Raw genomic sequence first — 10,170 nt, forward strand, 5'->3', positions numbered from 1 at the left:
GTTGATTGATTAGTTTGGCCAATTTTTTTTTTTTTCTTGAGAGAGGGACTCATTACGTTCTGGTTGGTGAGCCTCCTTCCTGCCTCAGTCTTGCCTAACAAATCTGAAACGCTCTCTTAGATTTTTTTAAAACCCTGTTTAAGTCAGCTAGCCAGATTCTACCTGCATCAACTCTAGCCAGAGAACTTCTGGTATGAGAAACCACCCTCCACTCCCAAAGAAAAATGCAGTTTCCAGACCAGTGGAAAGGGGCTGTGATGTCTCTGGGAGGCTTGCTCAAGTCTCAGCTTTCAAAGCGTCGCTCTGCAGTTTTGAGAGAACTCTGTGGTATATACCTCCAAACACACTGGGGATGGAACCCAGGCCCTCGTGCCAGGCAAGCCTTCTGCCACAGAGCTGTGCTTCCAGCCCAGGTGTCTGTACTCTTAACAAATGTTTGAAATGACTGATGCAGGTGGTTCTGAAAGATGATGGGAGAAAGACTTGACATTGGGGAGAATCTTTCTTTTTAAAAGATTTATTTATTTATTATATATATATAAGTACATTGTACCTGTATTCAGACACACCAGAAGAGGACATCAGATCTCATTACAGATGCTTGTGAGCCACCATGTGGTTGCTGGGATTAGAACTCAGGACCTCTGGAAGAGCAGTCAGTGCTCTTAACTGCTGGTCCATCTCTCCAGCCCAGGAATCTTTCTCTTATGCTGAGCTTTACCTATGCTGAGCTCCAATCTCTCACACGGCTTAAGTTCCCAGTCCCTTTTTTTTTTATGTTTAATTTTGGGATGTTGGAATGGAACCCAGGGCTCGGCACATGCTATGCAAATAAATACTCTTAGCACTAAGCCACAGCACTGAGGGAATTTTATCAAGGGTTCAGCCAGGGATACAGGTGGAGGAGGGTGAGCAATGGGGCACCTAGAGATGGAAGGAAAGAGATGCCACATGAAGGCCCCTTTCTCCCTTCAGCAGGGACCGGGTACAGAAGGAACAGCTAGCCAAGGCCATGCCCACCTTCTTAACCATGTGTGAACCTTACTTCCTGTACCTTGAGGCTGCAGCAAGGAGTGTCCCTCCCATCTATGGAGCCCTGCAAGAGCTGGTCCGGAAGGGGGTGTGTACAGTAGCTCTCTTTCCAGGCCCCTTTCTCCTTTAGACTCTGCCTAGGGGTAGGAGGGTTGCTTCTGGCTGACCACCTGAGGTCATGAAGTCCCACCTTCCATGCAGTTGCTGGAGATCTCCCAGCAGCTAACTCTACGCTTGGAACAGTTAGTTCTCATGTATGCCTCCTTTGGGTTCGTGGACCTGGAGGAAACTAACCCTTTGAGGTAAGAGGGCAGGAAATGGGGCTGTGGGGTGGTGGGGTCCAGGGCCCAGCTTGCTGTCCGCTCTCCTATCTCCTGCTAGCATCTCCTGCTTCTTCTGCGGGAGGTTCTCCATTAGTCCCTCCCACGATGTGTCCATCTTCCGATACTGCACACCAGCTGCGTACACTGCCAGTCACTTCCCAAGATACCTCTATAAGAAGATGCGTTGGAACCTGGAAACCACCACAGAGGCCAGCAGCCAAGGAGCAGACTCCCATGTGGATTAGTGAGTCCCCTTGTCAAAATCAAAGTCCTCTCCTTCCTATACCAAATGCCAACTTGAGCCTGCCTATACACTACCACCAAAGAGTGAAACGCAAGACAAAACTGAACGCCTTCTGCAGTGATAGGGTAAAACCCAGGCCCTCGCATATGCTAGACCAGCACTTTCAACCTTAGTTTTCATAACTCTACCTTCCCGGTAAAATAAAAGTCCTCCTCTTCAGATTAGGCCATTAGGTAGGAGAGTCCTCAGTACTGAGTCACATTCCTACCTGAGAACTTGAGGCAACTTCTGATGAACGTGAACCTCACCTCCAGAATTAAAGCCCTCAGCAGAAAAAAACCTAAAGTGCTGCTTTTCCTTCTGATCTGTCCCTCTCAGCTATTTCTTGTGTTATCGAGATACATGGGAGGATGCAGGCCAGGGACCAGCCAACTCCTGCCCCCAGATCCAGAAACTCTGGTCCATTGGCCGATGGATACCCCTAGGACCAGCAGACGATGATCTTGATTCATGGTAGGATCCCAGTCATGGTGATACGAGCTTAAGTTTGAGGGAGGGTAGGACAGCCTCACCAAAGACTGAAACTCAAGTGACAAAGTTTCCACTGTTAATAGAGAACACATTTTACTGCGCCCTGAAGGGTGCTCTATGCAGACTAAACAGCAATCCGTAGAGATGCGGATTTCACAAAGAAAACACATTTTCAGAGCAGATAAGTCACTCTCCCAGGGAGACAACAGCCAGAAAAGTGTTTAGTAGCCTCAAGTCCAGTGCTTCAACTTTCCCTTGGGGTATCCCCCACCCCTAGTTGAAACAAAGCCCCTCCCAGCTGAGGGGCAGGTGCTCACATCCAGGCTTGTCTCTGTGCCCCCAGGATTTTGTGCCCACAGCCACCCGGGGACTACCAGCAGCTACTAACCATCGGCTTCGAGGAGCCGTCGCACTTGCTGGCCACCGACCTGCTGGTGCAGATCCTCACGGGCCAGGCGGGCCCCGCCCGGCCCCCTAGCGCTGCCGGGCCCGGGGCTTGGGCAGCCCCAGCATCCTGAGTCCCAGGAGAAGGCGCCAGCTGGAGCCTGACAACCCCAAACTCCAGGCAGGAAGAGGTGCGGGCCGCACTGAGTACGCCCCGGCGTGAGCCACCGAACACCAAGTGCGGGTAGACTTTTCTGTTAATAAAAGAGCAAGGTCAGAGGTTCTGTGTCCTGTGAACACCGCATCCCTCCCCTGAGGGTGGGTGCGCCCCGCCCACTGCGTGGCCTTGTGGGAAGTGTAGTCCGCAGACCTCGGAGAGAGTGCTGCACATGCGCAGATGCACATGAGTCAAAGAGGGAAGTAGCGGCTCTCGTCAGCAACCGGAACCCAGAAAACAAGTTTCTGGTAGGAAAATTCTAGGCCCACTGGAGGAAGACTTAGACCCACGCCCGGTTTTTTTTTTTTTTAACCCGGAAGTGATTCATATCCCGGTTTTTTTCTTTCTTTTTTTAACACAACTACATTTCCCGATGTACCCTAGGAAACTGCAGGATATCAGTTGGCAGAGTGGAATCAGACTTTCCCTTCCCGCTTTTTGGGTGTCCGAGCCAAGCTGGTGATTGTCTTGTCTCTTGAAGAGTGCCTGGAGAAACCTAAGGGGCTCTCTCAGCCCCACATCAATCTTGGGCTGGTGAAGGATACTATAGCTGAGAGAAATGAGCCCACCTGCTTCCTGAGAAGCCAAGCCTAGACTCGAACCTGGGCCTTCTGAGCAAAACTGGCCCTGGATAGGAATGGGGTCTTCCCTCCTCCCCTGTGTCACTCTGAGTTTCCACAATCTCTCCAGTGAGAGGTCGATCACATTCAGAGTCAGAATGTGAGACCTAGAAATAGAGACCTCGAACCATGCCCTGTGTGTATATGTGATACTAATGTTTATACACTGGGCATGGTAACATACACCTTTAATCATAGCACTCAGGGAAACCGAGGCAGGTGGGCCTCTGTGAGTGGAGCCCAGCCTGAGCTACATAGTGAGTTCCAGGACAGCTGGGGCTGGCTATGAATAGAGGCTGTATCTCTTTTAAATATATATATTTACATATTATATCTTTTTATTTCTCTGCTTTTGAGAGAGCATCAGAGATACCCTGGGTGTAGAATTAGATAGTTGTCAGCATCCATGCAGGTGCAGGTAACTGAGCTAGGGTCCTCTCAGGGAGCAGACAGTGCTCTTATTAGCAATCTCGCCAACATTTTTCTCTTTCCTTTATTTGTTTTTTTAATTTATTTATCTTTTATGTACACTGTAGCTGTACAGATGGTTGTGAGCCTTCATGTGGTTGTTGGGAATTGAATTTTTAGGACCTCTGCTCGCTCCTGTCAACCCTGCTCACTCTGCTTGCTCTGGCCCAAAGATTTATTTATTATTATACATAAGTACACTGTAGCTGACTTCAGGTGCACCAGAAGAGGGCGTCAGATCTCATTACAGATGGCTGTGAGCAACAAGTGGTTGCTGGGATTTGAACCCAGGACCTTCGGGGAAGAGCAGTCAGTGCTCTTACCTGCTGAGCCATCTCTCCGGCCCATTTGTTTGTTTGTTTGTTTGTTTTTTAAGGCAGGGTTTCTCTCTCATTATCCTAGAACTTGCTATGTAGACCAAGCTGGTCTCAAATCAAGGATCCACCTGCCTCTTCCAAGTGCTGGGGTTAAAGGTTTGTGACACCATTGCCTGGGTACCTTTCTTTTTAATCCACCTGGAGTCCTAGTATATAGCCCAGGCTGGCCTTAACTTCCAGCCTGAGCCTCCAGAGTGTTCCACCATGCCTTCTGCTTCAGTAATTCAGTTGATACCACCTAGTACATACTATTGTAAGCCTTTAAAAACAGATATGAAAAGTGAGCTAACTAAGGGTTACAAACCAAGCCCTTGCTCTTGAGAGAAACTTCTGCTAAGCATTGCTCTGCTAACCATTGTTGAGTGATTAATGTTTGATCCACAGCTTGGCTCAGATTAATTCTAATCAAAGAGGAAGGAAGGACTGGACAGATGGCTCAGCAGGTGAAAACAGTGTTACTCTCCCAGGAGATCAGGGTTCAGTTCCCAGCACCCTCACTGTGGTTGACAACCGTCTATAATTCCTCTTCTATAGTATGTGATACCCTCCCCAGGCACCAGGCATGCATATGGTACACGGACAGACATGCAGGCAAAACATCCATGTATTTTTTAGTTTAAAAATAAAAGAAGGTAAACATCATCTCCTGAGTGAAACACCAATGGACCTTTCTCCTCTTTTATCTGTTGGTATTTCATTAGACACTTGCTACTAACCATGGCCAGCCTAATTAACATAGTGAGGTTTAACTGGACACGTCAGAAATTTAAACCATAATGCTAGCATTTAATTATTTGTATGTCAGTGTGTATGTTGCTGTGTACATGCTGTGGCATATATGTGGGGTTTGGGAGAGAACTCTGAGTGTCAGCTCTGGTCTTCCACATTGTTGTGAAATAGTGCCTTGTGCTGTGTCTACAGACAGGCTGCACACAAACTTCCAGTGATTCTCCTGCCTCCCATTTCCATTCGGAGCCTACGGGGACATGCACGTGCCACAGCTTTTCACATGGTTCCTAGGAATCTGAATTTTAGCTGTCGGACTGGCCTGACAAGCGCTTTACCCACTGAGACATCTCCTCAGCCGCTCAATTTATTTATTTATTTATTTATTTATTTAGCTAGGCTGGCCTCAAGCTCCCTGTGTAGCTGAGGCTGACCTTGAACTTCTGATCCTACTGCCCCTATCTCTTCAGTTACGGGTATCCACCACTGTCTAGGTGGAACTCAGGATTAAACCCTGGCCTGGCTTTCCTGTTTGCCAGGCAAGTACTTTACCAATGAGCTATATTCCTATCACTATACAATAAATCTAAAATGTTTTTGGAGTCCCACTTTTTCTGATCCTTGTCACTTTTGAGACGCTGAAGAACTGTCCTGCATCTGTGAAATACAGTTTCGTGTTTAGCAGAAGTGAAGCATGTTTTGCAGTGTGCCCGTGACTGGCCACTGCCACTTTTTTTTTTTTTTTCCTACAACAGGATCTCACTATGTAGACCAGGCTGGCCTTGAACTTACAGAAATCTGCCTGCTTCCACCTCCTAAGTGCTGAGTTTAGAGGCAAATGTGTGGCTATGCCCAGTCCCACTTGAATAATTGTTAAAGCTTTTTTCTAAACCTGGTATGATGACCTGGCCTGCAATTCCAACATGCAGGAGGCAAAACCAGGAAGTCTCAGGTTCAAAGCCATCCGGATCCACAAAGCCAGCCAGGGCAACGCAGTGAGTCTGCCTCAAAAGATGTTAGAAAGGGAAGAGCATGCTACGTAATAAACGTTGGTAGTTTTGTTTTGGCTCAAGTGCAGAGCTTTGCACTTGTTCACAGTTTTTGTTTGTTTAATTAAAGGATGCTTTTTGTTTTGTTTTTGTTTTTGTTTTTTCAAGACAGGGTTTCTCTGTGTAGCCCTGGCTGTCCTGGAACTCACTCTGTAGACCAGGCTGGCCTGGAACTCAGAAATCCGCCTGCCTCTGCCTCCCAAGTGCTGGGATTAAAGGCGTGTGCCACCACCGCCCAATTAAAGGATTTTTTATTTTTAAAAATTATGTATGTGACCAGGCCATGGTGGTACATGCCTTTAGTCTTAGCACTCAGGAGGCAGAGGCAGGTGAACCTTGAAGCCAGCCCAATCTATATGTAGAGCAAATTCTAGAACAGTCAGGGCTACACAAAGAAACCCTATCTCGAAAAACAAAAACAAACCAAAAAAAAAAAAAAAATCCTAGCACTCAGGAGTCAGAGGCAGGAGGATCTCTGTGAGTTCAATGTCAGGCTGGTTCCAGGACGGTCTGGCTCTTCGGGTATTGACCTGTGTATTCCAGGGTGCCAAAAAAGTCTAGAAAGTGTCTAATTTCCAGGAACTGGAGTTATAGGTGGCACGTGCCACCCAAAGTTACGTGCTGGGAACTAAAACTGGATCTGAACGGACAGCATTTTCCTTTTCCAAGACAGAGTTTCTCTGTGTAACCCTAGCTGTGCCTGAACCTGCTCTGTAGACCAAACCGACCTTGAACTCGGAGATCTGCTTGTTTCTCTGCCTCCTTACTGCTAGGATTAAAGCATGTTCAACCTCACACAGCAAACACTCTTGACTGCTGAGTCACTTCTTCAGTCCTGAACTCTCTTTTAGTAACAGTTCCCGGGGCTGGAGAGATGGCTGCTGTCTGTAGCTCGAGCTCTAGGGAGATCTAACACTCTCTCTGGACTTAGGCACCTGTACATCTGCACTCTCATGCACATACCCCCAAGAAACACATACATATAATTAAAAATAAAGAGAGGTTGCTTAGCAGTTAAGAGTACTTTAGGGGGATCATGGTTCAGTTCTCAGCACTCACATGGAACTCTAGTTCCAAGGGCTCTGACCTTTTTCTCACCTGTGCAGGCACTTAACACACACTACACACACACACACACACACACACATACACATACACATACACACCAACAAAACACTTATACACACAGCATGAATCCAAAATAGTTCTTTTAGAACTTTCTGGATCATCCTTGACCACAAAGGGAATTTCAGGTCAATGTGGGTATATGAAGCTATGGTTTTAAAAGAAACAAGCAAAGGTGATCACCAGAGCACCTGTGGGGTCCTTGATCCTTCAACACCACCATTGATATTTCTCTCTTTAAAATTATCTTTATTTTAATTCATGTGTATATGTGTGCATTTTGTGCGAATGGATGCCATGTATGTTCAGGTTTTCCTGGAGGAGAGAAGTGGACAACGGATCTCCTGGAGATGGAACTATAAGCAGTTGTGAGCCTCCCATGTAGGTGCTGGGAATTGAACTCCGGCCATTTGCAAAAACAGTAAGCACTCTTTACCCTAAACCATCCCTCTAGCCCACCCCTAGTATTTTTACACCATTATTGATATCCCTGGAGCAGGGGATACAACTTCATAGCACTTCGGTCTAGCGGGGTCCTTAGCACAGAATGCTTTTGGCACCTATAAAAACTGATATCTGGATACCAGAGTGGAGTCTGTGGGCTGGTGAGCAACATTTTGCGCTCTCACCACCAGGGGGCAGTAGGGCCCTGGCCTCCAGGCCTGGGTCAGCAGTCAGTCCAGAACAAGGAGACCAGGGCGCATTTTGAATTCCAACATTCTGGTACGATCTGCTGGTCGCTTTCCCAAGCGTTCTTCACTTGCCAGCCTCTGCCCCACCCAGACTAAGGAGGACCCAGTAGAAAACAGCTTGCACTAAAGCCCAGGAAAAGGGAGGAGGACTTTATTTTATGTTTCACTCACAGGTTTTGCCGGTGGTGGACTGTTTTCCAGGGAAAACTAAGCAGTTTTATGGAGAAAGGGTGGTTAATTCAGTAGTCATAGTCAGTATCAAGGATAGGATGGATTTCAAGTTGCCATTTAAGAAAGCTGGCCTTCTCTCTAGGCCTTCTGCTGATCTGGAGGGTTAACCCTACCCTGGTTCTCCAAAGGGTATGTTACTTCTGGCCGCAGGTCCCGACCTTCAGAGGGCCTCAGGGTCTGCGCTCCTACAAGGAGAAGGGGGGAAGAGAAAGAACACCGTCAGGGAGAAGTTTGGCCTCTAGGCCCCCATCTCCTCTCTACTCTCTGGATGGAGTCTGGGACTTTGGAGTTTGGGTCAGAGTGGCGCTCGAGTGGACCAGGAGGCACCTTCTCCCTCCACCCCAGTACCCAGGCGCTGCAGAGAGGGGTGGGAGAGCAACAAGCATTGGAAAGGGAGCTTCCCACCTTCTCCAGGCCGTTCTCCGAGGCCCGTCTCCGCGGGGGCCAGATCACCGCCAACTTTCCATTTCCCCTGCGCGCTGTGGGGGAAGGAACGCTTAGCCGCGGCTGCCCCTCCTCTTGCCAGCTTGAGGACGGCCGCACCCCTTAAATACATACAGGTGTGCACCCCTCCTCCCCGTGGAGGCCTACACCCAATTCTGGGGACTCAGGAAAAGGAGTGAGGCAAACTCAATGTAGATAGGAACCCGAATGCTACAGAGGACCCGAGAAAGCCAGAAGCCAAGATTCCGAGACAAGGTCTGATGGATCTGGGCGTCCTCGCTCCAGGTGTGGGAGTGAAGAACGGGTGAATCCCCAGAAGAATAGCTAAGGGTCTGCAAGCTTACAGATGAAAGACCACTGGAGGTGGAGACAGCTGGAGCTGTAGGGCCCAGGGGGACCACTTACGGGTGAGGCTTGGCGCTGGCTCCTCGACCTCGGCGGCCCCGTAGATGCTGCGCCGCAGCAACCGCAGCTCCCGCTCGCGCTCGCGCACCCGGCGCACCTCCTGCTCCAGCAGCGACGGGGCATCGAGCGGCGGCAACTGCCCCAGCACCGGACAGCCGTCCTGAACGGCGGGGTGCAGCTGGCCTCCGGCCTCCCGCTGCCGCTGCAAGCCCGCGCCGTCCTCCGCCGCAGCCTCAAAGAAGCGCTTGAGTTCGTCCAGCGGCTGTGGCCGCCGCCGGGCGCCGGACTCCGGAACCGCGGGGCTCGCCAGCGCCGCCTGCCTGTGAGCCTCGCGTTCGATGTCCCGCTGCATCTTCGCGCCCGCCCGAGCGCGCTCCAGGGCGCGCGGCAGCGGGGTCCCGGAGCCGGGCCGGCTGAGCACCGGCCGCACGCGCAACTCGATGAGTTCGTCGCCCGCGCGACTTGGACTCAGACCCCGGCTCCGGCGGAGGCTCTCCTCGCGCTCGCAGCTGCGGCGGATTTCGCGCTGGATGGGCGTCTCCATCGGCAATGCCGGGGGCGCTGGCTTGGATGCTGCAGGCCTCGGTGAAAAACACACCTGGAGGCCTCTGAGCCGAGACAGGGGCACAACGGCCCCAGTAGCTCCGTTATCCGAGTGCCAGGCGGCCCAGCCGTGGACCGCCCGGGCGCTCGGTGACCTGCTCAACTGGCACCTGCGGAACCTAGCTCTCTGGCTCCGGACTCTCCAAGTCCTCTCCAGAGGTTTCCAGGACCTCACTGCCCCCCCCCTCCCTTGCAGCCAGCCCTCGGTGCCCTGGCTCTGCGGCTCCCGGAACACGGAGTCTTAAGCTTCAGGCGACCCCAGGACTCCGCTCTCGGACACCCGAGGATATGGATGTTCGGAGTTCGGCGCACTTTGAAATTTTCAGTTCTCAGAGCCGGATTGAGATGCCCAGATAGGTAGGACACGGTGCCCTGCGCAGTACCTGTGGTTGCAGCCGCCGCCCGAGGTTCTAAGGCGTCGCCAGCACTCTTCTTTGACCCGCCTCTGGCCTCCAGTACGTCCCCTGGGGGCAGCACTGGGCACCGCCCCTGGCACCTGCCAGTTGGATTCGAGTGGCCCTGGACCCGCCCTATGGGCCAGGGCGTCTCCGCTGCTCGCCGGATTCCCGCCACCTGAGCACAGGTTGACTGAAGGGACGGCTTCTTCGGAAAGGGCTCTCCTGAATGTGCCGCCCTTTCCCTCTGGTACCACGCTGGCATTTTGGGCTCTCTCTCTCTCTCTCTCTCTCTCTCTCTCTC

At 50.9% G+C, this 10,170-nt stretch overlaps 2 protein-coding genes across 3 annotated transcripts in view; one reads left to right on the forward strand and one right to left on the reverse strand.

The window, feature by feature from the left end:
* CUNH19orf67 (chromosome unknown C19orf67 homolog) overlaps window positions 1–2,794 on the forward strand; it is a 3,503-nt gene extending 709 nt beyond the window's left edge. Inside the window, exons 2-6 of one of the 2 annotated variants that reach the window (XM_031391072.1) lie at window positions 976–1,120; window positions 1,234–1,334; window positions 1,414–1,599; window positions 1,978–2,112; window positions 2,474–2,794. In XM_031391072.1, coding sequence (XP_031246932.1) covers window positions 976–1,120; window positions 1,234–1,334; window positions 1,414–1,599; window positions 1,978–2,112; window positions 2,474–2,648 — 742 coding nt within the window. In that variant the 3' untranslated portion in view covers window positions 2,649–2,794. The remainder of the gene's footprint in view (window positions 1–975; window positions 1,121–1,233; window positions 1,335–1,413; window positions 1,600–1,977; window positions 2,113–2,473) is intronic. The other variant, XM_031391073.1, reaches the window with a different exon arrangement.
* A 5,116-nt stretch (window positions 2,795–7,910) lies between these two features.
* Misp3 (MISP family member 3) lies at window positions 7,911–9,873 on the reverse strand. The gene is made up of 4 exons (XM_031391081.1): window positions 9,855–9,873; window positions 8,869–9,476; window positions 8,425–8,498; window positions 7,911–8,204 (listed from the first exon to the last, which is right to left on the reverse strand). The coding sequence occupies exons 2-4, from the start codon at window positions 9,410–9,412 to the stop codon at window positions 8,190–8,192; spliced, it is 633 nt and encodes a 210-aa protein (XP_031246941.1). The 5' UTR covers window positions 9,413–9,476; window positions 9,855–9,873; the 3' UTR covers window positions 7,911–8,189.
* Window positions 9,874–10,170: the final 297 nt, after the last annotated feature.

Source organism: Mastomys coucha, unplaced genomic scaffold (genome assembly GCF_008632895.1).
Source record: "Mastomys coucha isolate ucsf_1 unplaced genomic scaffold, UCSF_Mcou_1 pScaffold22, whole genome shotgun sequence".
Taxonomy (NCBI): Eukaryota; Metazoa; Chordata; class Mammalia; order Rodentia; family Muridae; genus Mastomys; species Mastomys coucha.

Coding starts and splice junctions, on each gene's coding strand:
- Misp3 (XM_031391081.1), bottom strand. CDS start 9,412: ATGGAGACGCCCATCCAGCGCGAAATCCGCCGCAGCTGCGAGCGCGAG. Junction 8,499..8,868: donor GCCAGCGCCAAGCCTCACCC/GTAAGTGGTCCC, acceptor CTTCCCCCACAG/CGCGCAGGGGAAATGGAAAG.